This window comes from Aureobasidium melanogenum (genome assembly GCF_000721775.1).
Source record: "Aureobasidium melanogenum CBS 110374 unplaced genomic scaffold scaffold_3, whole genome shotgun sequence".
NCBI classification, from domain to species: domain Eukaryota; kingdom Fungi; phylum Ascomycota; class Dothideomycetes; order Dothideales; family Saccotheciaceae; genus Aureobasidium; species Aureobasidium melanogenum.
Window position 1 is genome coordinate 1,256,977 of NW_024470055.1, and position 27,922 is coordinate 1,284,898.

At 48.2% G+C, this 27,922-nt stretch overlaps 8 protein-coding genes across 8 annotated transcripts; 5 read left to right on the forward strand and 3 right to left on the reverse strand.

Annotated features, from left to right (window-relative positions):
* Positions 1-111: 111 nt before the first annotated feature.
* On the forward strand, positions 112-1,447 carry M437DRAFT_81879 (NTF2-like protein; the record flags this gene model as incomplete). The annotated part of the gene is made up of 3 exons (XM_041027637.1): positions 112-442; positions 500-1,085; positions 1,138-1,447. 3 exons carry the CDS (start codon positions 112-114, stop codon positions 1,445-1,447), a joined length of 1,227 nt encoding a protein of 408 aa, XP_040883064.1.
* A 398-nt stretch (positions 1,448-1,845) lies between these two features.
* Positions 1,846-4,919, forward strand: M437DRAFT_41167 (alpha-glucosidase precursor; the record flags this gene model as incomplete). Its single annotated transcript, XM_041020332.1, has 4 exons — positions 1,846-3,769; positions 3,822-3,990; positions 4,040-4,613; positions 4,665-4,919. The coding sequence occupies 4 exons, from the start codon at positions 1,846-1,848 to the stop codon at positions 4,917-4,919; spliced, it is 2,922 nt and encodes a 973-aa protein (XP_040883065.1).
* Positions 4,920-5,501: 582 nt separating this feature from the next.
* Positions 5,502-6,380, reverse strand: M437DRAFT_81881 (uncharacterized protein; the record flags this gene model as incomplete). Its single annotated transcript, XM_041027638.1, has 1 exon — positions 5,502-6,380. The coding sequence occupies one exon, from the start codon at positions 6,378-6,380 to the stop codon at positions 5,502-5,504; it is 879 nt and encodes a 292-aa protein (XP_040883066.1).
* A 1,253-nt stretch (positions 6,381-7,633) lies between these two features.
* On the forward strand, positions 7,634-8,824 carry M437DRAFT_81882 (uncharacterized protein; the record flags this gene model as incomplete). The annotated part of the gene is made up of 3 exons (XM_041027639.1): positions 7,634-7,840; positions 7,893-8,207; positions 8,255-8,824. 3 exons carry the CDS (start codon positions 7,634-7,636, stop codon positions 8,822-8,824), a joined length of 1,092 nt encoding a protein of 363 aa, XP_040883067.1.
* A 432-nt stretch (positions 8,825-9,256) lies between these two features.
* Positions 9,257-10,242, reverse strand: M437DRAFT_81883 (uncharacterized protein; the record flags this gene model as incomplete). Its single annotated transcript, XM_041027640.1, has 2 exons — positions 9,257-9,749; positions 9,803-10,242. The coding sequence occupies 2 exons, from the start codon at positions 10,240-10,242 to the stop codon at positions 9,257-9,259; spliced, it is 933 nt and encodes a 310-aa protein (XP_040883068.1).
* Positions 10,243-10,718: 476 nt separating this feature from the next.
* On the forward strand, positions 10,719-12,662 carry M437DRAFT_33477 (uncharacterized protein; the record flags this gene model as incomplete). The annotated part of the gene is made up of 2 exons (XM_041019250.1): positions 10,719-12,266; positions 12,426-12,662. Coding segments are annotated over 2 exons (1,785 nt in total), but the record flags the coding sequence as incomplete, so codon positions are not given.
* A 4,195-nt stretch (positions 12,663-16,857) lies between these two features.
* On the forward strand, positions 16,858-20,368 carry M437DRAFT_81885 (uncharacterized protein; the record flags this gene model as incomplete). Its single annotated transcript, XM_041027641.1, has 6 exons — positions 16,858-17,061; positions 17,115-17,796; positions 17,867-18,871; positions 18,929-19,727; positions 19,878-20,148; positions 20,207-20,368. 6 exons carry the CDS (start codon positions 16,858-16,860, stop codon positions 20,366-20,368), a joined length of 3,123 nt encoding a protein of 1,040 aa, XP_040883070.1.
* A 4,658-nt stretch (positions 20,369-25,026) lies between these two features.
* M437DRAFT_63573 (uncharacterized protein) lies at positions 25,027-27,065 on the reverse strand (the record flags this gene model as incomplete). The annotated part of the gene is made up of 4 exons (XM_041024279.1): positions 25,027-25,311; positions 25,362-25,930; positions 26,345-26,843; positions 26,904-27,065. 4 exons carry the CDS (start codon positions 27,063-27,065, stop codon positions 25,027-25,029), a joined length of 1,515 nt encoding a protein of 504 aa, XP_040883071.1.
* Positions 27,066-27,922: the final 857 nt, after the last annotated feature.

Here is a 27,922-nt window from a genome sequence, read left to right on the forward strand (position 1 = left end):
AAATTTTAGGTAATGATCTGCAGAGAACAGCCGCCACGCTTATCATCCACGTCGATGAAAGAGAGCTCATTGAATTTCATTTCCTTCCAACCTCCAGTATCAAATCCTGCCATGTCGGCCACAAGCGAAACTGACAAACCACTGTCGCTGCCGTCGGCGCCTGCCAAAAACGTGTCGCCTGCATTGACGGTGCAACCGCCGCTGTCAAGAGCAGGCAAAGGTCCAGCACTGATTATCTTGGTCGATCAGGATGCTGCGAAAAATGTCCCAACAGACAGCATCGAACCCCGACCACTGCAAAAATGGGCTGAAGAGAGTTTCCTCGTTGCTCAAATAGATCTAAGAGAGCTACAATATAGCTTTGAAGCGACCTTAGAGAAAACTGTTTCGGTCATCAAGGGTCATCCGGATTTCGATGGGAACGAGAAATTTGGCGTAATCTGTTCGTTATACATGCCAACTCCCCTTTTGCTGAAATTAAAATACTGATAAGATTCAGCATACCTCGCTTCATGTCCCGCTGAGGTCTCTCAGGCACTGGAAGCAGCCCAAGAAATAGCCTCGATAGTCGTTTATGGATCAACAGAGGTTAATTCTACGAAACCGATACTTTACCACAAACCTGGCAACCCACCAATGCCAATTAAGAAGGATGCATCGAAGAAGAACAAGATTTACTACTATCCCAAGGTCGAGCCATTCTTTGTGCTCCCAGCACACGAGTCTTTCCACGCTTCGTCAGCTTCAGTGTCGCATACACGCACGCTCAGCTTCATCAAACCGATTCTCGGTGGACCGTACTTCGATCTCGAGGAGATTTGGGAAGAGCATTGCTTGTATGAATTCGGTGAGAGAGCGGTGGAAAAGACCATGTCTACTATGGTCCAAGAACCTTATGTCAACCATATCCCGACGCTTACTGGCGGTATTGGGAGAGCCAAGTTGACGGACTTTTACCGTGATCACTTCATTTTTAATAACCCAGAAGATACCGCTCTGGAGTTGGTCAGTCGAACTGTGGGTATTGATCGTGTCATCGATGAGTTTATCTTCAGCTTCACTCATGACAGAGAGATTGACTGGCTGTAGGTCTTCGCCAACCTATTCAAGCTAATTGTAATACTGACTCTATAACAGGCTGCCTGGAGTACCGCCAACAGGAAGACAGTGTCGCCTACCATTTACCAGTATTGTCAATATTCGAGGCGACAGATTGTACCATGAGCATATCGCATGGGATCAAGCTAGCGCTCTTGTTCAGCTTGGTCTAATGCCGGAGTATCTTCCGTTCACCTACCCGATCGAGGGTAAGGCTGCGGCACTAGGCAAACACTTCGAATACAGAGTGCCGGCCGCTGGTGTGGAGACTGCTCAAAAACTGGTCGACGAGTCCGCCGTAGAATCGAATCAGATGCTTGCATTTGCCATTCGCGAGGCTGATGACTAGAGATACAAGGTCGAAAGGAACAAGAGGCCTGCCAACGTTCCCACCATCGAAGTGCCCCGCATGCTTCTCATGCAGATCTCCAGGCACCATGATGGCATGGCGCGGGGAAGAAAGTCAATTTACATGCGGTTTCCCCAATCTGCCTTTACAAGCATCTTTATGCTCTTCCAAATAAACAGCAAGATCGTGATCGATTGGTGAGAAGCTTTTTGGAAATTTTTACCAAGCATGTCAGCCGTGTGACAATTTATTCCATGACGTCTTGCACAGCTGACAGACATGTTTATATGTACCTAGGGTTTCCCATGCACTTCGAACCTCTCAAAGCTGTGTACACTGCGTGCTGGACAGTATGTTCTCATCTTTTGTGTCCATAGCGCTGTTGCTCGCGCTAGTCAATGGTTTGTAGTTTCCACACGTTATCGCAACCTATCTTAACGCTTTGCACTACAGCTCAGAAGCCGCAATATCCTCCGGCGTTCCCCTTACAACCTTCTCTGGCATCATCTTACAACAACGCCCCGAGTGTTCTTCCCAACGTACTTGATACCAGTGCTCCGAACGCACAAGATGTTTGTCCTGGATACAAAGCCACCAATGTGGAGCAAACCAGTTCTGGTCTGACGGCTGATTTGACTCTGGCTGGTACGCCCTGCAATGTCTACGGTAATGATATCCAAGACCTCATTTTGTCTGTACAATATCAAAATCGAACCAGACTTGCCGTCAGCATCACTCCCAAGTACCTAGCTCCGCACAATGAGTCGCTCTATATCCTTGATGAACGTTATACTCCACGACCCGGCGCTGAAGCAGGCTGTACCAATACTACCAGTGACCTGGCCTTTTCTTGGAGCAACGATCCCAGTTTCCAGTTCAAAGTCTCTCGAGTCGGATCTGGTGAGACTATCTTCAGCACATATGGCAAAAAGATAGTTTTCGAAGACCAGTTCCTCGAGCTCGTCACTTCGATGGTTCCGGATTATAATGTGTACGGCTTTGCTGAAGCTTTCCACTCTTTCCGGCTAGGCAATAATTACACACAAACTTTCTGGAATGCCTACAATCTAGACAATGACCAGCTGCCTGACGTCAATGGACACAGCACGCATCCAGTTTACCTGGAGACTCGCTATGGCAATGACACATCTACCTCTCATGGTGTATATGCTCGCAACGCACATGGTCAAGATTGGCTGCTCAGGGAAGACACCATCACATACCGCACCATCGGCGGCAGTTTCGACCTCTACTTTCTTAGCGGCCCTACACCGAAAGAAGTCATCAGCCAATACCAGGTGGGTATAGTCAACACCCCCGGCATGCAAGCTTACTGGGCACTTGGTTTCCATCAATGTCGCTGGGGCTATTTGAACTGGACAAACCTCCGCGACGTAGTCGAGTTGTACGCCGAGCAAAACATTCAACTCGAAGGCATCATGAACGATCTCGATTACCTCAATCTAAACAGAGATTTTACCCACAATGCAAATTACCCAGTGGACGAAGGTAGAGAGTTCTTGAATTGGCTGCATGCGCGTGGTCAATACTACTTGCCTATCCTGGATCCAAACATCTACGCCCCAGACCCGACAAATGCCAGTGATGCATACCCACCCTTCGACCGCGGCAATGAACTCGATGTCTTTATCAGAAATGGCAACGATAGCTTGTACTACGGCATGGAATGGAATGGCTTCAGCGTCTGGCCCGACTTCTCCGTGCCCCAAGCCCAACAATTCTGGACAGAGCAATTCCTCGAGTTTCACAAGTCACTAGCGTTCGATGGCTTTTGGCTCGATGTCAGCGATCCCACTTCCTGGTGTACAGGAAGTTGTGGCCAATATCAGCGAAGTTTAAATCCTGTGCATGTGCCTTTTGCACTTCCTGGAGACCCTAACACAAGTATTGCGGTGGATTATCGCTATCCGGAGATGTTTAATGTTACGAATGCGACTGAAGCTGCTTCAGCTAGTGCGGCAAGGGCGTCGCAGTCATCGGCGTATCCGTCGATGACACTTGCTCCTTCTCCTATTTTGGAACGAACACTTGCTACTCCTGGTGTTCGCAATCTCAACTTCCCTCCTTATGCGATTAACAACTTCTTGCCTGGTCATAGTCTGGTAAAGCAGGTTATCGCACCGAATGCTACTCATCTGGATGGACCGTACAACAGTACCGAGTATGAGTTGCACAATCTTTATGGCCATCTAAGTGCCAATGCATCATACAACGCTCTTGTTGCGGTGTATGAAGGGAAAAGACCATGGTTCATCGCTCGAAGCACTTTCGCTGGAAGTGGTGCCTTTGCTGGCCACTGGGGTAAGTAAGAACCATAATATCAATTTGAAGCCGACATACTGATTCGAAACAGGTGGTGACACGAACTCCGACTGGGGAGACATGTATTTCGGCATCTCGCAAGCCTTACAATTCTCCATCGCTGGTATACCGTACTTTGGTGTTGAGACTTGTGGCTTCAATGGAAATGCAGACATGGAGTTGTGTACAAGATGGATGCAATTGAGCGCATGGTTCCCCATGTGAGTAAAATGGAAGTGTCAGAAGTCTCACACTGATGTTTGAATCCAGGTATCGCAACCACAACAATCGCAACACCATTGCTCAAGAAGCATATCGCTGGGCAACTACAGCCGAGTCAACGAGACGCATCATGAACATCCGCTACTCCTTGCTTCCGTACACATACACACTCTTCCACAAAGCAAACAAGGCAGGAGAGACAGTACTCAGAGCTTTGGCTTGGGAGTTCCCCGAGGACGAATCGCTCAAAGCCATCGACAACCAATTCATGAGCGGTCCAGCACTCTTGGTAACGCCAGTACTCGCACCGCTCGCCACCTCAGTACAAGGCGTGTTCCCTGGAGTGGCGACTGGAACTATTTGGTACGACTGGTATACCCTGTCAAAGGTCGATGTTGCTCCAGGAGAGAATAAGACATTGAGTGCACCGATCGAGCATCAACCAATCTTCGTCAGAGGTGGCTATATCATCCCCATCCAAAAAGCTGGAAACACGACTGCCACTTCTAGAAAGAGTCCTTGGAGCTTGCTTGTTGCTCTTGACAAGAATGGTATGGCTAGTGGTGAGCTGTACCTCGATGACGGCATCAACATAGTTCAGAATGCAACCAAGAATGTTGAGGTATGTGGATCTCGTCTCTCATCTCCTTATAACTACTGACCACCTTGTTAGATCTCCTTTGCAAACAATACGTTGTCTACCAAGATTACTGGTAACTTCGAAGACGGCATCCCATTGGCAAACATCACCATCGCCGGTGCGTCGGCTCTGCCGAAAGACATCAAACTCCATGTCGATGGCGCGGCTTGTGAGACTTCTGTCGTTGAAGTCAAGGCAGGTGGCAACGTGACCTACATAACAGGACTTGAGGGTGTGACAACCGGTGGAGCGTGGCAGAGCGATTTGACACTCCATCTGGTATACTGAGCAGCATGAATAGCGGAGCTTCCTAACCAGCAATGGGAACCCTAGTTATTGAGGGAACATAGCAGATGAGAGTAATCCATTGAGCAGTTGAACATCAAACGCTGTCAGCTCGACGGAGCCATGAGAGTATTCTAGCATTTTGTTGGAGGCGAGGAAGAAGTTCAGCAAGCTCAAATCCTCTGAGCTCAATCGCAACGTTGTAGAGCCGACTGATGTTGCCGAAAAGCATCAAGACCTCTCAATGTTCATGGTGGCTGGCATGTTCAAGAATGCAGGTATAATGATGAGTGTTGTTGACAATGGGCATAGAGTGCTGATACCGCAATCTCTGAGCAATGTTGAGGAAGTTCTCCGGCTTGGACGAGATGACCGGTCTGATATGTCAAATTCTCGACTTAGTGCGTCAGAAGACGCGAATGATGAGGATGACGAACACGATAATGATGATGAGATGAACGATGACACGAATGAAGAAGCGCTGGGTAGGTATAATTTGAGACCAAGATGAAGGCTTGCCAATATACTACCAGCACAGGAAGTTCTAACTCAAACGTAGAAGGTCATAATTCATTCGATAATAAGCTAAGCGATGGCAACAGCAGATAAGGTTGTCATCCACCAGAAGAATCTCCATCTCGAATACATCCACTTCTCGTCGTAGTACTTTGCTTTCCTTGACAATCTGGTGACGATACCGATGCAAGACATGATCAAGACAGCCTGCTCCAATTCACTCTCGGGATTGATGAACCACTGCACTGCCGTCCGCTTCTTTCCTTCCTTTGTCGTTGTCAAGCTTGCAATCAGAGCATCTCCAGTACTGCGATCGCGTAGGTCGTAACGTGCTGGAGTCGATCCAGTGATATCGCCTTCTCGATACGTCCAAACGAGCTCTTTTGAGCGAAAATCTAATCCTCTCGGTATCTTCAACGTAAATGTCTTCGGATGAGGATATCCGATGCCAGCGACGACATCTACCAGCGGTGCAGATAAAAAGTTCTTATCATCCAATCCGATGATACTTTCATCTACATCGCCACCGTGACTGACCATAGCACAATGAATTCGAAATGTGTTATGAGCCTCTGGAAATGACAAACATCCTAATGCCTTGTTTGACTTTGAAGCTCCAGCATGGATCCAGACTTTCGAGCTCGAGCCGCGGCTATCATTGACGAAACAATATCTGTCTATATTGTTGCTGCGAACAAGGAGTTTTGAACTGATAAGTGAGGCTCTCACGAAGTTGTAGACCGGGCGTTTATTTGTGTTTATCGCAGCATCGGAGTAAGTTGGAATATCTGAAATTGTTCTGGAATGCGAGCGCATGCGCGACACAACTGCAGAGTCGACTGTGGTGTGTGAGCCGGCCTGGGAATAAGTTGGAAGGTCCGGATCGGTGTGCTGGCCGCTGTCACGTCTGACCGCAGAAGGGCTGGTCACAGATGCACTTTTCTCCATGGCGACTTCTCATGTGCTATGTGTTGTAGAATGTTATCAAACAATTGCAAGTCATGGTGACCGACAGTGGCCAAGGGTCTACTCAAGTACTTGTACGCATCATCATCCATCATTGCCTCGTGACAGCCGGAAAGGATGTTCCCGAACAATTGGACCAATTGCCAATGTGTTAATCAAGAATTGTTATCACCGCTGAGGCACTTACGACCAAGAGGGGTCTTGAATGCACGCCCAATGCTTGCATCCTTCGCCATGCATTTCTTGAGCGCGACGAGCGCGATTTCCTTGTTCATGGCAGGATTGAATGACGGCAATCGCGCTGTGTTTGCCAGGTCCGCCAAGCAATCGCCGATCGCAGACCTCCCGAACAACCACCACGATGCTTTGTCCGATTGTCCTTAAAAACACTCTTGATCGCGAAAATCATTGTGAATTCGTGAGAATATATAAGTGACAAATTGAGTGCAGCTTCCAGAGCCAAGATTTGTGGTTCAGCAAAGATGAGAAGCGACCTTTCTCTCATATCAGTATATACCGCATATAACACGCTCCGTAGAAGCAAACGAGTATTTGTTGAGAGCCTGAGATGAAGGCTTCCTTGTGTCTGCAATTTCATTCTGGAGGCATCATTCAATTCCGATGGGAGTTGTCCACGGATGGCGACTGTCGACGAAGCTTGTAAGAAAGAATGAGCGTGTCTATGAAAAGTCGCTCAGTGTTAGAAAGTCAAGGGTGGTTTATGTTTGATATCGTTGAAAGCAGTCAAAGCAAGTGAAGAGTGGGTGCGGTCAGAGGAAACTGAGACCGAGCAGTTGCTGTCATGAGGCTGCACAACCTGGTTTTGGTCAAGCTTAGGGGCAGTTCTATGACTCCAGAACACTGTCAGCAGGTCCTGAGGACATGCAGAAAAGATGTCCTAGCTATACAGAGCAAGGGAGATGGAAGTTGCGAGGTGATCCTTTCTCGATTTGCCAAGCTACCTTCGTTAGGCAAGCATCTGACACTCACGAGCTTCTATGAGGATCGATTGTTTCTTCAGATTCAGTTCTGCAAACTGCGGGATTCTTTGTTATCTCGTGCTCCGAGCGGGTCGTGCATGTTAAAGTGAGTGCCGGTTGATCGCTGTCCGGCGTTTGCACACTACCCTTTTTGGCCGTTTGCACCATCTATCAACTTTTGATCCTACTTTTCTCTCACTTCAAACTCATCCTGAACCTCTCAATCCCAGCGCATCTTCCACTACACAGATCAACATGGCGTTGCCTGGCATCGAAGGATTCAAGAATGTGTACCAGATTCTGGAGGCTGTATCAGCTGGCGACAAAGTCAGGCTCCGCCGCGCTGCACGCAAGATCCGACTCGTGTTGATGTGTGCCGACGACACTTGTCTGAGCGAAGAGCACCGCGCTTGTCTGACTGCCATCCTCGGTCTTCTGGTGACAGATTGGGAGGAAGCCGAGGTAAGCTGTCCCTGATGATTGCAAACATTAGCAGCACTGACAGCCTGAGTAGAAACTCCGTCTCGAAGCAGCTCAATCGTACCTTCATGTACGCGCAAAGGCAACTCTATGCTGTGAGAACGCCATTGCTCGTGTCGAAAACAACTTGCGTCACCTCCTGCTAGAAGAGCTCAACAACAAACAGAACAGATACATACCTCCTGGAAAGACCTTGAAGAGCATTCAAGTCCGCAATGAGCGCGAAGCGAAGCGGAACTTGCAAGAACTTGGCCTGGAGTTCAGATACTCCACGTTGAAGAAGTATCCTGAACGCGCCTTTGCTCACTCCGCCTTGAAACATGTGCTTGAAGATAGAGCGCTTGAACAGGTAAGTCAAGAACTCACAAGCTGTAGCACACTGCTGACTCGCTTCAGAAATTCAACGGCTTCGTCGAAGTCAAAGATGCGGATCTGCTGGACTTCCTCTTTGACGGCTATTTTGAAGCACTCTCGGAGCATCACAAGACAGACGCCCTCAACGACTTCGATCCTGACATCGACGAAGCTCCCATTGCCACTTTCTCCAAGACAGAGATACCGACTACTGCTTCAGAGCCCAAGATCCTGTCGCCCGATGAAGCTGAGCGCAAGAAGGCCAAGAACAAGAAGCGCAACCTGCGCAAGAGAGCCGCTGAGAAGGCTAAGAAGAAGGAGAATGTCGCTTCCGCCTCCGCACCTGAGGTTGGAGCCAAGCCCAAGCCCAAGGTGAAGCTTGAGTCAAACATGGCTCTTGTCAAGATCAGCTCGTCGTCGGAGGGTCCATCATCAGACCACGATGCGCTCCCGAAGATCAAGTTTGTTCCTCAGCCAAAGGACAAGGTCTGGATGAGGCATCCTTGTTTGAACTCGGAAGAATGTAACGACTTCTTCACGCAGCTTCAGGAAGCAATGCTTCGCGTGCCTACCGCCGATCTGGAGAGACGTGTTTATGGTTCCCAGGCTTGATCGTTTGGTGGAAGCCCAGGGGGATGCCAGGAGAGTTTTCTCCGCTGAATCCACAAGATTAGAGAGTTCAGAGTGGTTCGGGTTCCGAGGAGCTCGACATGGCTTTGTACAATAGTTCCATCACGTATTGAAGAATTATGTCAGACGCGACACGCATCGCTGTTCATGTTTGTTGGGTACCATCACTGGATCAAGGTGATTTGCACGTTATTGCATAGGTAGATCGAGTACATCAGATCGCTTGCACCTGTTCGTGAGTGTTTATGGGCAATAGGCTCGAGGAGACGAGGGAAAGAACTCTCAAGAAGGACAGAAATGACGGTGGACCCGCGGGCTTGGCAAATGTCACAGACGAAGGCACAACTCAATTCAAAAACAACTTCATTTCATCGGGAAAATCATCTCTCCTCATCTCATGACTGAAAATCCTTCCTATGGACCGCTTACAGGACCCCAGCGATTAGCAAAAGCAGCATTGTGGTCGATGTTGTTGTGGATGCCGACGAATCCAGTGCTCTTCTTGCCGACACTCACATCACCAATGTTCTGCTTCACATCCAAGACCTCATCAATATTGCTTATACCGACGGCGCCATAGCCCAGTTCTGCAATGGTGACGTTTCCTATATCTTGATTGGTCCGGACCGCTCTTGATGACTTTACGACGTACTCGCTCACAGTCGCGAATTGACCGACCACCATACGGGCTCGTGAGATATCGCGAAGTCCTTCCTCAACTCTTTCTATTTCATCGATGTCGCCGGTGTCTTCCGACTGCCTCTTGACAATCTGGAGTCGTTCTTCTTCTGGGCGCAGGCCCTCGATCACAGCTCTTTGGGCAGCAAGAAGTCTGGTAGCCTCTTTTTCTTGTGTGAGCAGCTCGACGATACGCTCAGTGGTACGAGCATGCTGAACCTGTCCCTGTCTTTGAAGCTTCAGCGCGATGTCAAAATCAGCGAAGTGATTGGAGTGACTCACAAAGCACAGCTACTCATGGCCATTGTTACACTCTGCTTGCAATTGTTGAGCTGTGTTGACAGTTGTGAGATCTTGCGGCTTTGCGTAGCTATCAGAAAGCCGTCCCGAAGAGAGAGCTTGTCGCTAGATGGCGAGTGTCTCGTCCACTTTTGAAGTGTTGACACGAAGCTCTCACAAACAGTTCTCAGCGTTTTGAGTGCGCTAGACAGCTTGGATCCATCCAACAACTGTGTCCAGGTTGTATCGTTTGCGCTACCGTCCAAGATCTTCTCCAGCTGTAGAACGACGGACTCGGTATCGTTCAGCTCCGCTCTTATCTGGTAGACTGCTTTTGGTGCGGCCTCGATCTTGTCGATCAGATCGACTGCTGTATGTATCGCGTGAGTAGTAGTGGCGACGATGCCGACCACACCAGCTACGATGCTAAGTGGATCGGTCATCTGGATGGTCGATACGAATCGTCTGTGGCGAAGAGATGCTGCGTCTGGCGCTCGAGCGTATCGACACTTTGATTGCCTCTGAGGGGTCGCGGTAACATTAATATAAGAGGGATGTAAGCGCTTGTGGCGTTCATGCAGGTTGCTGATCTGTCACGCGTTCAAGCCTCCGCCGACCGGAGAAGAACAACAGAGTCTTCCAAACGACTCCCTTCAACATGGCTCATCTCGACATCAGCGTCATCCATATCCTTGTACCGATCAACCCGTCAAAACGCTCAAGTTTGTGCGTACTTATTGTCAGGAACCGCGCGTTGTCATTTTGACTACTATACACAATGTCTCGCCATCAGCAACACATAAGGCAATGGATTGGGAATGTGACTTTGGGCAATAATTCGACCGCAAGTGTTGGTATCTCGAACTCCTATATTGTCCAAGAACAGAAAAATGTACAGCAAGCCTTGTCCTTTCCCGAGATGTATAATCGACTACATGAGATCTCAGACGCGACTTCTGGAACTTGTTCCTGGGTTCTAGACAACAATACCCTCCGAGATTGGCAGCATGCGCAGTGCGGACTCCTTTGGGTCAAGGGCAAGCCTGGTACCGGGAAATCCACCATCATGAAATATCTGTGGGATTATTTTGCTCCAGCTAACAGCTCGGAAGCTAGAATCACGGCGTCATTTTTCTGCCATGGTCGGGGGGTTGACCTTCAAAAGTCTTCATCTGGTATTTATCGCGCCTTATTGCATCAACTCGTTGAACAGATGCCCTCGTTACATCAGGATTTCGAGAAAAGGTTCCAAGCTCGTTGTAAAGCGCAAGGACCATATGGCTCTGCCTGGGATTGGATGGACGCTGAGCTAAGAGACTTCACAAAGGACTATCTTCTGAGGTCTTGTTCTGAACTTGAGCTTCTCATTTTTGTTGACGCTCTTGATGAATGTGGAGAGGACTGTGCCCGGGAACTCCTTGACTTCTTTCAGCGTGTTGTCACTGCTTCGGAAGCACAAAATGACAGTACGCTCAAGATTTGCGTTTCCTCTAGGCATTATCCACTCGTTCGAGCCGATGTTCTGTTCGAAGTTGTCGTGGACGGCGAGAACTCCGCAGATATCCACCTATACGTCGATCAGAAACTCAACGCGTTCCGCGACAGTACTCAAAGACATGACGAGCTGGTATTGTCTATTGCTTCCCGAGCTGGAGAAATCTTTCAATGGAGCGTTCTGGTGGTTGCTAAGGTGATTCGATCCCTGGAAGGTAGGAAGCCTGTAGAACTTATCTTGCGGGACATCGAAGAAACACCGCAACAACTATTTCAACTCTATCGCCAAATTGTCCGGTCGTATTTGGACGATACAAATGTCGACCTACGGGATAAGAAACAGTTCTCTGATCTTTTCCAGTGGGTCGCTCTTGCAAAACGGCCACTTTCAGTCCTTGAGTTGAGGTCTGCTTTGCTGATCGACTGGGTCGATCAACACTCTCAGCACTCGCTACCAACCTATGCTGATTTGTATGCGCGCGATCCCTTTGGTGCTGACGTCGAGTTCTTGTCTTGCGGACTTGCGAAAGTGGTCGAAGAGCTACATTACAACTCTGTTTTCCTTACGGTCGAGTTCATCCATCATTCGGTTCAGGACTACTTTTTAAGTGGTGGGGGTCTCCAAGATCTTCAAGATCTTCAAGATTCTGATTCTGCAACGACAGCTAGGCGTACGGCAGAACTTAACATTACGGGGACATGCCACAAGTCTGTTCTTCTCTCTGACGCAGATGCTCATATTCGGCATCCGCTTCTCGATTACGCTCTCGAATACATCTTCTTGCATGCTCGATCGGCTGAGGAGGGACAGGCAATGCAGAATGATCTTGTCCAGATACTCAACTTCCCCCAAGATGATTGTATGACAAACTTAGCAAAGTTTTCCTCTCTGTACAGATGCAATCTCCTCCATGTTGCGGCACGCTTCGATATACCCAACCTCATCAGTAGTGTACTGGACCTGGCGCCTAAGGTGAGCATCAACATCCGCGATGACCAACACCGAACAGCACTACACATCGCTGCAAAAAAGGGCAATCATAACGTCATGGATAGACTCCTGAACATTAGTCACACATTCACAACAAAGTCAATGCTACATTGGCGCCGATGGAGATTGAGAGTTTTACAGCTGAATGCTCTCGACAGCGAAGGAGCGACACCACTGATGCTGGCTGCCCAGAATGGCTATATCAGGATCGTGGAGCAACTTGTTCAGACCCAAAGAGCACATTTGAACGCAAAGAATCCTGATTGTGCCACAGCATTACATCTGGCAATCGAACATGGACATGTGGATATAGCCAAGGCTTTGATCCATCATGGGGCAAATGTCCGAGCCAGAGATTGCTATCATTTGACACCTTTGTCACTCGCCTTAGTGGGTTGTTATCGAACAGCTCCTTTGTCACTTGCTCCACAGAATGATCCTGCTCTTTTCTGGTCAATCTTGGCCCAATCCAAGCAAGAATTGTACTTGAGGCAGCGCGACTACGAATCGCCATATGTTGGATCGTCGCCTCTTCTAAAGCGGCTGGTTGATCATGTAGCACTACGGTATCCACGCTGGCCACAGGATGCTGGGTCATCGCCTATAGAGATGGGACTCTCATGCGAGGACAGCCTTCAGTTTGCACAGGGTCTGCTTGATCAAGGCTTTGATCCTCACACTCCGGATCGATATGGTTGTGTTTGGTTCTCATACCTTGAGCCTGAATCGAACCCTGAGACTCTGGATCTTTTGCAATCACTTCCCGGAGCCAACATCAACTTTAAGGATGAGTGTGGTCGAACGCTCCTTGCACGACTATCGTCCTCTCAAAGTCATGATTGCTCGATGTTGAAACGTCTCCTGGAGGATCACAAAGTGGATATCCGTACTGAGGACAACGACGGAAAGACTCCGTTGACGATTGCAGCCGAAAAGGGTTCTATCGAAGTGGTCAAAGCACTTTTAACAGATGCCAGATCTGATCCGCAAGCAAGAGACAAGAAAAATCTGTGTGCGCTGGACTACGCGAGAACACGGAAAGTCAATGCTCAAGATAAATTCGAGGCAGCGAGAGTCGAGGAACCACATAATGTGCCCTTTTATCGTGAACGATGCGCTCAAGCAGATGAAATATTCGCATTGCTGGAGCCATGTTGATCCTGGTCACTCTCTTTCTTTCACCGTGCTCAGTCCCATTGCAAGGAGAAAGGTGACTTAGAATATTCAAGAAAAGATGGTACTTACTGTCTGTGGCGAGTCTTTCTACAGATCACTTTTCGAGATCACTCCTCAGGAGACGTCCAATGTTCTGGTTTTCTCACTTCCCCACAAGCATTGACACAGTTACATCCTGAGTTTCTTCCACTTCCACAAAGCACCCTAACCACCAAACACTGATGCGAGTCCCGTGAGTACGATGAGCGGTCCATAGCTCGATCGGACTCCGAAACTGCTACCAGCAATTCCACCATATCTCGGTGCCAGCTTTCAGTACTGGTACGCCGATTAAGTCTCCGGCAACATAACCAATGCCTCTTGCACCATTCAACAAACCGTAGACCACACCTGAATCTATGGCCGTATACGATCGTATTTGATCTAGACATCGAAACGTTTGACTGACAAGACTTCGGATGTCTATATCAAAGGGCGCAAGGCCGTCATTGCTAATTTCCAGCAGAGCATGCGCCAGTGAAATCCATGTAGTCCTAAGCTAGATGTGCTTGGAAGTGGGATCGGATGCAATCTTGAGGTTACCGGAAGCAGAAGTGAAGATATGGCAATAACATTGGACGACTCTTTGGTGGATATCCTGTCAATAGAGTCCTTTTTTAATGTTTTTGTAGTTGGTCATTGACCGTGTCGGCATGAGCGACAAGTCTTGAAGTATAGGAACGACAGAATCTTTGGAAGTCTACCAAGCCAATGCCGATGAAGCTTGATATACACGAGTAGGAAGACTTGCAGTGATAGAGCTGACCGAATCAATGTGTGAGAAATGTGTGAATTTTGCTGCCACCTCCATTGTTGCTTTGCAGTGTCTTTGCGATTAGTCTTCCATCGCCGTGACGCATCGCATAGTGACTTCTCATGAACCTGCTCATAGACTTAAGAAAACGCTGCTCATCATCTGATGATACTGTGGAGGGGCTCATCGTTCCATGACTTGGAAGGGGGACGCATTCTCTACAAAGTCCTTCGAGAGCTTCTGCAAGCGCGCCACCAAACAAAGTTCCTAGCACACCACAACCACTCTTTCGATTGACAAAAGCAAGAAGACAATACACGATGGATCATCCACTCGATTTCTCTCAAGCAATCTCTCTTTGACTTGCATCTGCTAAAAGGCAGAGACAAGGAAACGATGCCCTCTCGAACGACCACCCCTACCACCAATATTATTGAAAATGTGTTGAGCGGGATGGTCCTATGTCTGAGCCTGACACATTAGGTCTGGCTTTGCTTACCAGTCCTATGACTGGGCAGTTCTTCTTGGTGTTTTTCGACCGGTCCTAGGACTGTCCGGATTTCCCTGTTATTTACTGTCCGGTCCTAGGACTAGCCAATTCCTGCCTGGTTCTGTTGCTACCTACCTATGCTATATAACAGTCATGAGATTTTCTTAGTCCTGGACTAGGAAAAAACAGACCCCTTGCCCTGGACCAACAGATTTTTTAGTCCAGAACTAAGAAAATTAGACCTTTTGACTGTATCTAGTGGCAAAATCAACGGTTACAAAACACATTGGCTATCAACTAGATTCAGTTGATGGAGGTCCATGATCCACTAAAAGCAGCAATGTCAACTAGATTTGGTTGATAGAGGTGTCTGTGTAGCATTCGAAGGCAGCCTCATCAACTAACATTAGATGATGGGGTTCCACGATACACCAAAAGCAAGCTTGATCAGCTAAATTTAGTTGATAGAGATGTCTCGCAGCGCGCTGGATGGTGGCGCCATCAACTAAATTCAATTGATAGAGTGTCCTCGGTACACCAAAAGGTAGCTTCATCAATTGACTCAACTAAATTTAGTTGATAGAGGTGTCGCTGCATTTTATCAAGACTACAAGGAACAGCAAACGAATGCTCGTTTTCAGAAGGTCCGCGTTGGCTCAGAATTGATGTAAAGACTGCGTATAAGACGGAGAAAAGAACGCAAAACAAACGAATATTCGTTTTCAGAGGGTCCGCGTTGGCTCAGAATTGATGTAAAGACTGCGTATAAGACGGAAAAAGAACGCAAAACAAACGAAATTTCGTTTTTAGAGAGTCCGCGTTGGATCAGTACCAACATAGAAATTGCGTGGTCACCCAGAAGTAGTCAATAACATGCGGTCGAAGGCAAGAGAAAGCGGTAATAGAAACGAAATTTCGTTTTTAGAGGGTCCGCGTTGGATCAGCACCAACATAAAAATTGCGTGGTTACTCAGAAGCAGTCAATAAAATGCGGTCGAAGGCAAAAGAGAGCGGTAATAGAAACGAACATTCGTTTTCAGAAGGTCCTCGTTGGCTCATGGCACAAAAGAACCACGGGGCAGGTTCGTGATCGGGGAGAGGTTGAGCTTGGCGCGTCGGTGTCCGTGCGTCAAGACATCGACCAATCAGATAACGCGGCGTTGCTGGCGCGCACTCACTCATAGCGCTGCGTCTGTTGATCTGCAACTCACCGATGCGTGCGCTTACAGGAAGTGATGCCCCTGTAAGCAAAGCATCCAGCGACAACTACCAGATCCTCGGCATGGCATGCCCTCGGATAGCACGGAACCCCTCTCAAGTGGAGTTGTGACCCTTGGGAGGTTAAACAATCTTTATCAATCTTCTTTTCAAAGTCGCAAGTTCTCGACTTGCGCCGCACCCCTCGCGTGCGCTTGCAGGAAGTGACGCCCTACAAGAGAGACCCGACAACAACCAGATCTATGGTATCACCAATACTGTTAGATGCACTGGGACCCCTCGCAGGATGTCATGGCCCTGCGAGGTTAAGCCCGTCGTCTCAGCTGATTCGACACCCCTCCAAATCACAACCAATTTTCAGAGATCTTATGTATGTGGCTCGCTCTTCCTTCTCAAATCAGTCTGCTAAACAATATTTTGGTACAGTATTTCTTGCGCATTTCGGTGGTAGTAATCCCAAGCCCGACTTGACCATTGCAGTAGCAATAGGTCCCCCAACTAGGGAACTCAGGTTGCTATCTACGAAATGGCTCCCTCTCGACAACACCTTCAGACGTTCGGTTCCTTTCATTAGGTATACTGTTCGAAGCATAAGGTCGTGAGCATGAGTTAAGACGTTTGGAGTGTGACACCACTCTGTGACTCGAAAACGAGGACATTGCGCGGTCACATCAACATCTGCTCTTTCTCTATGTCACCCAAAATGTAATTGCCCCGCGAATTCTTTCCTTGCAAGTGCTGACAGATGTTGCAACAGCAAGAGCTATCATGGTTGCTGCCTTCCTAGATCCGTTGCCTTCAACGCATCTTCGATCTCGACACTGCTTTGATGCTCTCATCCCACCTACCACTGCATAGTGTCTACCCTCCATTCTCTTTGAAGCTCTCATCTCAATATGCCGAAAAAGGAGGCGTCGAAACCTCCCTCTACTCACGTTCGAATCCCTATGAGCTATGACATGACCAAAGCACCCAAAGTGGCCATCGGAGAAGGTCCACTCAGCCAGTACTTCAAAACTCGGCCTTCAACTACTCTACCTTCGCCGGACCAGTCTTTGCCGCCGCTCGAGTCGATACAGCCAGCGAAAAGACCTAGACTCGTTCGTACATCTCAAATGTCCTCTCTGTTATCGCTGTACTGACGTTTCTGTAGGATTCATCTCCTTATCCCATCAAGCAAGAACCTGAGCATGAGGCAGACGATACTGTCCCGATCAAGATTGAGAAAGATGACCATTTCGCATTCGACAATTACCCCAAGCTTCAATACGAATTCCCCGCCACTGAACTTGATGAGGATCAGCCGCTACAATCAAGCCTTACCAACTTGTATATCGCAGATCTCGAGCAAGCATTCAAGCGCTTCCTGCCATCTGATATCACCTTCATCCAGCCACCCCGATGTTGCACTCTGCTCGGTGGCGAGATTGTCTTACAAGTCGGCGAACTTCCTGGAGGTGTGACTTTCGATGACCTCGCCGCCTCTTTCGTCAAAGTAGCCCAGACTTCAAAGCTCATCATCTCCTCGTGGGTCGCAGCAGACGGAACCTCATTGCACGCCAAGGTGGCACTCGATGCATGGAAAAGTACTCGTGTGGACCGTTACACTGGATCTCGTATCCACGATATGGGCAACAACCAAGAGATCTTTTCGTTCAACCGTCCTCAGACCATCAAGATCACCCCAGGCAAGCATCACGGTTGTCCCAACGTTCTCCTTGAGGACCAGCAGTTTCAAGAATACCAAACAATGAGCCTTCACCTCATGACAAGTCTGCGTTTGAGTCCCCAAGACAACTCGGCTATTCTGCATCATCTCGCCAACCATGGATTGTGTTAGGAACAACTTTTCAGTAAGTTTTGCATTCTGGTTGGGTGGGTGACTATCACTAACATCATTGGTAGTAATGAGCGAGCCTTACAGTCATATTCCGCACGACAATATGATGTTTCGTGCTGCCGTCGATGCCCTCCGTCAACCTTATTTGACCGGGATGCGTCCTTTCCTTGAGCCTGCACACATCTTACCTGATATGCTGAAGGATCTGCAAGCCAATACCGTCGGTGTCTCGGAGGTCCGCAGAAACATGAAGAACAAGTACCTCGTCGTCTTCTACGTTCACTCTCGCAAGTTCCATGAAAGATCTCGCGCTCTGGGTTCTTCTTATTTCATCCACTTCGATGAGAGATCTGCTTGCCAACCACAAGTGCACATCTTGGAGACTAAGGCTGCCAATCTCGAGAATTGCCATGTCTTGACGTTCGACGAACCACCTACCAAGCAAACGATCGAATCTGCCATTGTCGAAGCAAGAGTTCATTTGGGCGTCACAGGCAAGAGGACTACCAACACAAAACCCATCGTTCTCTCGGAGCAGCTTTTCAGATCCGATGGTCTCACTGAGCGCAATGTTTTGGACAAGTTCGCTGCCGAATTGAAGACCGCCCTACTCAAGGACAAGGGCTCCGACTTCCAAATCACCCTCAAGCTTTCCTCCGACCCGCCTCAAACTCAAGACCCTTACACCTATGTCGTGTTTACTCGGCAGTCGGCAGAGGAGAGCGGCGGCTTGAAAAACACATCCGTGCCGAGACAAGCTACGTCCATACTCACGAATCCCAAAAGCCCTATCCGCAATCTCAAGGCGAACGACAGAATCCTTGTCGTTGTGGAGGTCTGCTCAAGTCACAAACATCCTCTACAAGACCGCAATATATTCGACAGACTTCCGCTCAACGAGAACCTCATCTTTCTGTCTGCCAATCCTGATCGAATCACCAGAAGACATGAAGAAGTTGACGAGGTGCTCAAATTCGGCAAATGGTTCTCGTCTGGAATGGATGGCGCTCGTAGTGAATGGTTTGATGTGTCAGAGCATGCTGATGAGGTCAAAAGGCATCTCCTTCTCGGTGAGAAGCTGAAATTCTGCTCCTTTACCTTGACATGTTCAACTAACAACAATTTAGGTCGCCAGAGAGCTCTCCAGTCGTCCTACTATACCAGCGTTGTGCAAGCCATGACTCGCTGTCTTGATGCATCGAAAAATTCATACGTGCCCGAGCTTGATACGATGAAAGCGCGCATCAACAACGTCTACGAGACATCAAGCCTCCACCGCATTCTTCTCTGCGTTAGAGTCTCGCCGAATACCAGTCTCTCAGCCAAGAATGATATCAACACATCGCTCGTCAGACAACAAGAATTCCTGAATCTGATGGTCCCTCCTGAACTGCACGACAATACCGAGTTGTTGCGAGCAGATAAGGTGTCCGCTACAGACCCAGACTTCTTGAATCTCTTGTCAGATCGCCTCTCGAAGATGAATGAGCCAACCCTCATCCTTTCGACGACCATCGAGCGCATCACAAGATCCCTTGAACACCTCTCCATGATCAAAAATCTTTCAGATGATGGACACGTCTTTGCGTCACTCGTCTGGGACTCCAAGATGCCAATCGCTGCTTCTGATCCTCTCAAAACGCAAGAAAGATCCAAGGGCGGTTCGCTGAAGATGCCGAAGATCATTCCAGTTGTTTGGTCTCCTTGTGACAACGAGACTCAAGCCCACGTGCAAAGACATGTCCAGAATGCGCAAGATTGGGTCGACGCAGTCTCTCATACATCGTTCCAAGGTGAGGCTCGAGACGTGCCAGTCACAATGATAGCTCCCACAGCTGGTAAAATCCTTGACCGAAACCATTTGCTTGAATGGCATCAGTACCTGAACGCAGAAGCATCAGTCCCAGTCAACGTTATTGGCAACGCGTACGAAAAGTGTGTCACCTGTTCCTGCCATGAATGCCACAAAGATTGCGCATGCACTTGTGCTTCTTGCGAACAGACTAGGGCTTGTGCGTGCACGACCAAATGCAATTGTCCGGCCATCTGTGATTGTCGCTGCGCAAATTGTCACAGAGCCGAACTAGAGAAGCCTGGTTATTCCAAGAATGGCAACAAGAAGAAAATTCCTGAGAATTATACGCAGATTGACCGTAAATGTGCTACCACCGGATGCGAGAACCTGGCCCCAGCGAACACCCAAACAGGTTCGTACTGTAAAGCATGTTTCCAGAAGTCATTCTCGTCCGAGAGACAATGCTGGACCGCCGGTTGCACCAACGCCGCCCCCTTCGGAGGTCCAACCGGCAAAGCCTGTCTCGGATGTTCGCGCACGAACCCTGACAAGGTAAGTACTCATGACAAGGCGTCGCTTAATGGACACACACTGATTGTAATGATTTTAGGACGCTTCTCGCCTTTGCGTCGAAGAAGGCTGCACCAATTTGTCTCCCCCAGGTAAAGGAACGCGTTGCACACCTTGCCGTACTGCAAGAGGCAAGGTTCTACGTAAGGCAAGGGAGGCGAGAGCCGCTGATACTGCTGCTGAAATGGCTTCGATCCTTTGAGCGGGTCGCCGGAGGAGAACCCTGTATCAGTGTAGCTATAGAAGTGCATAATATCTCAATGGCGATCCTCACATTCCATTAACAACTGTGCATTTCGATGGCTGATAGAACCCTTGTACCTTGGGACGGGGAAGGGCTTGATTGCAACACTGTGACTGTCTGTAGCACACGGGGAGACTGTAACAACAGCGTACACCCCACGGGCAAGATCCCTTGATTTTATGAGGATGTCGGCGATAAGTCTAAGCTTTAATACTTGATCTGTGACCGGCCGTAGCTTCAACTTGGCTTGGTCAACGGCATGGATATGATTGAGAACGCGTTTTTGATTTCCGATACCGTGGTCAAGAACCTGTACGGTGTGATAAATTTTTGGCTTCGAGGGTGTGAAGCTAATCGATCTGGAAAAGGCAAAAAAAAAAAAAAAAAAATTGACTGGCTGCGAAGCCGGAACAGCGCTCGCCATCCAAAAGCTGATGCAGGCGGTACAAGTGCTTGTGTTGGCAGATATGGGTTATGCTATGAATGGGATTATAGACGTTGCGGTATTGCATGTGCCAGGCAACACATCTTCCCAATTCGAAAGTAGCATGTCCACTTGCAACAGCAAGATCGGGAATTATATCTGAGGAGTGCAATGGCCTGTACAGACCAGCAAAGTACATGCGACGCTGAACGACTTTTAGCATAGAAGAAGTCTTGCTCAATACGAAACGCTCTCTCAGTCTACAAACGAAATTGATATCCTTGGACAATCTTGAACACACTATCCATGAATTTGCAAGATCAAGCTGTACAGTCTTTCGAGATAGAGTTGGTGACCAGCTTCGTCAAGCTCCATTTCAGCGCCTTCCACCACCCCAAGAACGTGCCTCCACCACTTATCGTGTCTAGACAGAAGAATTTCGCATGCTTCGTAACAATGTTCTGATCCGGCTCCAAGGTATTTCGCACCCAGTATGTAGGTACCACGCTACAACGGAGCAAGTACGCTTGAACTGTCTTGCGACGGATTCGGTAATAATGCTTCTCATGGCAGCGGCAAGATTAGTTGAACTTATGCACCACCACAATGTTGCAAGATCGAGCTGTGCAACAACGAGTAGCGTCGAACGTGCTCAAGCTTGGTCAAGCTTTCGTAGCGCATCACAAAAGTCTTTGCTTCTACCACGACCACTCTCTTAATTCACAGAATAAAAAGAGCAATCTGAGGTAAATCTTCCACTTGCAATTCCCAACGATTGTGAACACTCGGCACCAGTCAACACTCCTCGGGGTCTGTATTGTAAGGAGTGTTGGAAGAAGGCACGTTCGCTCGAGAGAGAATGCTGGACTACTCGCGTTCGGCAGAAGTCTCCGCTAAACTTGCGACGCTTGCACATCTTGACTGCGTATCTTCGCGGCAACGTAACAACGTCAGATGTAGAAAATCACCCATGGAATCTGTTCCAACCGTCGTTAGTGAGACACATGGTGGCCTTCGATATGAATTAGTCGTTTCAAGTGCAATGCTCCAAACGTTCGCCGAATCGCGACGCCGTCTGCCACTCGTCAATGATCAAGAGTATAAGTTGCAGCAATTTGGCTCCACTTGGCGAACCTGTGGGCAGAGCCAGTATGCAATGCTCGCTAATTAATCCGGAAGACGATGCTTCTCGAATCTGCATTCAAGAGCATTAAAGCAAGAGATAATGCTTTGATCAGAGAAAGAGCCAAGAGGGCTGCAGACGCTGCTGGAACGATTAACTAAGGACTCAATGACAGAAGATTGCTTTTGCTGGGCATAAACATATGAATCTTCCCCCTGCCATCCTTGACCGCAAGCTCGTCTGTAGCCTTTTGTCTCTTCGGTTCTGTTGCTTCATTGCTCACAAAGAAATTACTTCGAGAGCACCGAGTTGATTGACAACTGACAACCACAACTGTCACATTAGATGTGACGCAGCTTTTGTGTTTACCAGACTTCGTCATTCTAAGACTTTGACCAGTATGGTGATAGGATGAGCTCAATGAAAGCAAGACCACTGATCTCGGAGAGTCTTGGGTAATGGGGAGAAACGCATGATTTCAAACAAATGAATATTAAAGACACGAAATGCTATTTGTTCATGACAAGTTCTGACTTGTGCCGTACTTAACAAATGCTCTCATTTTTGAGTTAAGGTAGTTCGTCTTGGATTCAAAGCAGGCATTAAAAGGACAAAAGGGCTTGGAGTTACCCCGCATCAAAGAAAAAAGATTGAGGGTGACCAGCGAACGCGCTCACCACCACACCCTGAAGTTTTATGCTTCCACCACGGCCACCCTTTCAACCACTTCTTTTAATGAACAGAAAAAAAGCAAAAATACATTCTGCTTCAAATCATCCACTTGAATCTTCTAAAAAATAGGTTAAGTCATCTTACTCGCATGTGTCTGAAAGTGGTTAGTCTAGGATCATTTTTGACGATGCAGGGATTCGAACTCACCATCCTTAGTGCAGGGGCCATGCTAATCTTCTCTGTATAGTTTCAAACTTCTTTAGGTTAGCGCATGGTTTTGCGAGATAGATAACGGAACAACTCACTTGACTAATGCCCAAAGGGCGAAGGAAAAGTGTATATTAGCAACATATATGGGGTGCGCGACTGGTGTTGTCCCCCGAGAAAAAGCGGCCCCTGCTCACCTAACAGCGGACAGCAGTCTCTCATAGAGCGAGATAAGTCGCTGGAATAACAAAGTTGCAAAAGCGATTTGTGGCGACGGGCGCCGACTGACGCTTGCCAAACTCATGCTTTTACATGCTGCTGCCACAGGTTGACCGCTAACGATCAAAGATTCGAATGGGACAATTTTGAAAAATGTGGGATTTGTGCCTCTGTGAAGGGCTTACTAAGCAAAACTTCAACCACGACACCTATCATCGCTCCAACAATTCAATGCTACTCCTATGTGCCGCTGGAGACAATGTACTCCCGCAAAATTACCAGAATGTGCTCTTCCATCTATCGGAGATCGTCAACACAGCTTGAGATACCGGTGGAATCAAGTGTTTTTGGTCGTTCTTGTAGGTGACGATCATATCGTCCTGATGATGGCCATGAGACGAAAAGACTCCTTACCTGGCTTGATGACTGGAGTTTGATTACTGCAGTTCATAAGAGCTGAGTCAACATGTTGCTTAGATGTCAGTGGACGACAACATCTGCATTCTAAAACAAAGATTGGACTACAATCTTCTCGTCCTTGTAAAATACTTCTTGTAATGGATGTATGCTTTACATCTACTCCGAGCATTTTTATTGATCGATAATTGTATCAGTGCATCGTTCTCGAAGTTGCATACTGGATCTTCGATATTCGAACGCACCATCTCACACTACAGATCTTCTCAGCCATCTTTTGATGTTTTAATCATGATCCGATCGCTTTTAGGCTTGTATTCGTGTTAAAGCTATGTGCTCTAGAAGTCATCTCTGAGTCCAGTTGTACAAATCATGCCATGATCGTGCAAGCTTGCATTCTAGCTCTCAACTCGAAGTGCAAGTTTTTTTAAGCTGTTTTACATCAACAGGAATACTTCGCGACTGGTCTCTACTCTCAATGGACAGACGCCCTCGTTATCGCGAGCCAGAAGAAAATAATGTCAAGAAAGAAGTTATGCTATGCACAAAACGCCAAGCCAGCTTATGCAGCTAGGCTTCACGCATAAAAACGGATCCACTTCCGCAACCGAAATTCTTGCAAAAAGACTCTTCTCGACTTGTCTCACCCCCTTCTTCCTTTCTACGTAACACTTCTCTGGTGAGCAAAAGGTATGTTGACGAGAGTGGGATTTGAACCCACGCCCTTTCGGACCAGCGTATTGGATGAACCTTAAGCTGGCGCCTTAGACCGCTCGGCCATCTCGCCTTGATGTCGACTGGAAAAAGCGGTACAATTCAAGTCCAGACGGTGGGTGCCCGCTCATACGTCCCTGGAGCATCAACAGTAGTGAAGTGAAAGCACTGTTGGGTTGTCGAGACGTCTTTGTGTCAGAGAGGAGAATGATCTTGCGTTTCCGGGGTCTGGATTAGGTCGTGGTTGTGACGGCGGTATATGTAGTCTGGTCGTTGAACCATAAGCATCTTTGTTGCCGAGTCGAGTCAATGTGACAAGCTGTGGACGCTGACTGGGTGGTATATCGTGTTGCAATTGATTGCTCTCCCAAGTAACTTGATGATACCGTGCGTGGAGCTGCCATTCGTGTTGTCGAGCATGTCTTGAACGAAGACGCTGTTCCAGAAGGATGTGTAGTATCAAGAGGCATTTTGTTATTGCTTTCTTCTGTAGGGTGCGAGAGCGAGCTAAACGGAATGAGAAGAGGGAACGAAGGATTGCTCAATCAATTGGTTTACTTGAGTATGGGTGATGATACAACTTGAGCATGGATGTGGAGTAGAAATTGCAGGAGATAAGGAAGGGAGTTGATGGCACCTGACGAACCAGAGCATATAGGGTACTGTGTGATGGCATTCGTATTGAAAAGATAGTTGGATTCGGTGATCGAACGCTTTGGACGACTTGAAGCGATTCGAGCAATTGTCTGACATGGGTTCGCTTGAAGTCTGGTGACTCCGGCTGATAAAGTAAAAAAAAAAGGCATAATAGGGTCCTCGTCTTACTTCAGCTCGAACGTATCAATCCCGCTCTGTTTCTTGTTCCTCATCTTCTGTCACAGCAGCAGACCTTTCCACTCCAGACTCTAGCAAACTCTCGCTGGTAGCAGAGTCATCGTTGAGATCATCATGGTCGCCAACATGATCCTCAGGAGCGCTTGAGTTCTCGCTCGGGCTTGGTAGATCTGGTAAGTTCTCGAAGGGAAAGTAGTTGTCCTCCCGGTCAGAGCCAAATCTGCAGGGTCCGCGATAGTTTTCCCAGTTGACACAGTAGCAGTCCTTCCATCTGTATCGTTCTTCTGCAATCTGAGAACGTATTAGCGCGTGCAGATGCATATTTTACAGATATAACATACTCCTCTGCAGTGATAGTCATTGTGGCTGATCTCCCAAGTCTGTTCTGGTCCACCACAATCCTCGCAATCAAGTGTATCAACACCAGTAGGACATTCTTCGTCATCCGGTACATTGGTCGCGTCGTTGTGCTGCTGCTCAATAGAGGTCTCAACCGATTCATCGGTGTCTTTGGCGAGATTCATTTCTTCGATGCGTGAGGTCAAGCCATCGTTCAACTTCTCGCCTTGGTTGGAGATGGGTCGAGAGTGTTTTCCGCATAAGCCGTCAGAGCCGTCAACGAGTTGTGTAGAGTTTGTGCGTGTTGTGTCACGACTCAAACCTCCGGTGTTGGTGTTTTCGAACGAGGAAGACGTGAACGCAGCTGTGAGCAATAACTTTGGTGATGCCGATCCGATGGCTATCTGCAGTGACATGTGCTGTGGATGGTTCTTGTGTTCGTAGACGTGCAACTGAGCTGCACGCTGGCGCGCATACAGCAGACCATTCTGGTTGGAGAAGGTTGCCGAGGCGAGAAGCATGTAGAGCGCAAGCAGCGAGAATGGGGTGACGGAAGGGACGAGCATAAATTCTGAGCATTTGATGTAGATGGGAAGTTGAGGAAGGAATGATGGTCGCGGATCGCGTGTTGTTGTGGAGTTGAGTTGTCACATGCGCCTGCCACACTTTGACAAGAGCTTGTGAAACTGAAGACAAGAAATAAGGAAAATTTGAGACTCGTGGCGAGGCCTTCTCAGCACTTGTCACTTTCGAGCAGTCAGCACTTACAGGGCAAAGAGAATCAGTGTCATGATTTTGCGGGTTTTGAAAGCCACTACTGAGAAAGACCCACACCAAGTACCTGCCCATGCATCGACATCCTCCATAGCAGTTCACTGTAGCTAGCTACAACCTCCTCGAAGACATGACTTGAGCATATTCACCGGCATCGATGCAATCTCCATCATTTGCGAGTAACCCCAATCGTTTTAGGCAGACTACGCACTGGTTTGATTGATAATGCACGCACACCCCTTGGTAGCACTGTACTTCTGTGCAAGGTAAAGTAAATCAGCATCGACCTCGCCCTCGTCCCCGCTTGTTTCTTGATCCCATATTGCAGACTTCCACATTACAGAGATTCGAGCAGGGATCTGGCTCAGGATTTGACACACCAAGCCGATGAGAAGAGGGGAATTGCGATAAGTGTCGTTGCGTCGGTTGAGCCAGCCTGGAGATGGGTCGTAGCCACATTCGAGAATCAGATTCAATTCGATGGTGCGAAGCGACTTCATCTTGGTCAAATCACCCATCGCGACAGATGTGATGATGTTTGTTGGCGACCATAGATCAATGACGATGTCCAGACTGAGCCTTTCGACCTTCTCGGCAGTGTCGTTGGGGATGCAAGCCGGACGCTGGGCACAGTCGATCGTAAGTCCGTTCGAAGTTTGAGGGGCACATCCCATTGCCCATTTGCGGTTGGCGTAAGCGAAAAATACAGCCTAATCGTACATCTGCTTGCAGACGCGCAGAATGTTGACGCCTAAGACAGGCTTGATCACAGGTTCGTCGTGGGTGATCTCCTCAGCGTCATCATCGGCCTCCAAGTAGTCAACTACGCCTTCATTCGATAGGTGTAGAGAGTATATGCGGTTGCGTAGCTCAAGCGGCAGACTCAAGAAGTCGAAGAACTCTGAACGTAAGGCGGTGGGCGGTGTGTCCATCTCAAAGGGAGCCGGGCGTGAATAGACAGCTGCAGACTAAATAGCGCTGGGTTGACAACGGAGTTGGGGATGAACAAGACGGATTGATGAGGTGTCGCAGTATTGGTCCGAAGAAGCTGTGATTTGGAGTTGGATGAAAAGTTGATAAATCTGATTAGGTGCACAATTCAGAAGGAAATGTTGGGTTGACGAGGTATGTATCTGGAGAAGGCGCGAGTCAAACAGGTTCGGGCGTGACTGCCTCTTTCTACCGACTCCAGTGACCAGGAGGACGTCTCAGCTTCTTTGACGAGTCTCGGACGATATTCACAGTACTTGGCCTCTCTTGCCTTGTCAGTTGCTCTATGGTCGACCTACTGAACAGTTCTAACCTCTTAATACATCATCATGGTGGAAGATTTGCCAGTCAAGTTGATGCTTGGTCGATCGGAGATTGTCCAATTAGGGCAATTAGACTTTCCCTTGAGCCAGTACATTAGTTTGGCATTTCCGATTTGTACCTAGAAGAATATGCCGGTTGCAAAAGTGAAGGATCAAGAGGAGCCTGACAGTTGAAGAAGCAAGGTGGGAGAGTACGATCAAGCCGCTCGGTAAATGCTACACCGGCTTCCCCGCATCTGCTGTGCACAAAGCCGTTATACCACAGCTTTTATGCCAGGCTTCACTTGCATAACCACCTTCCTCTGCCAATACCAGCCCAAAAAAAAAAGAAAAAAATTCTACTCACCCATCTTTGACACCTCAACAAAACGACTGCCCCCTGACGGAGTCGAACCGGCGACCTCGGCATGATCTAGCGATACTAGTGCCGCGCTCTACCAACTGAGCTAAAGGGGCTTGTTGAAGCACACCCTGAT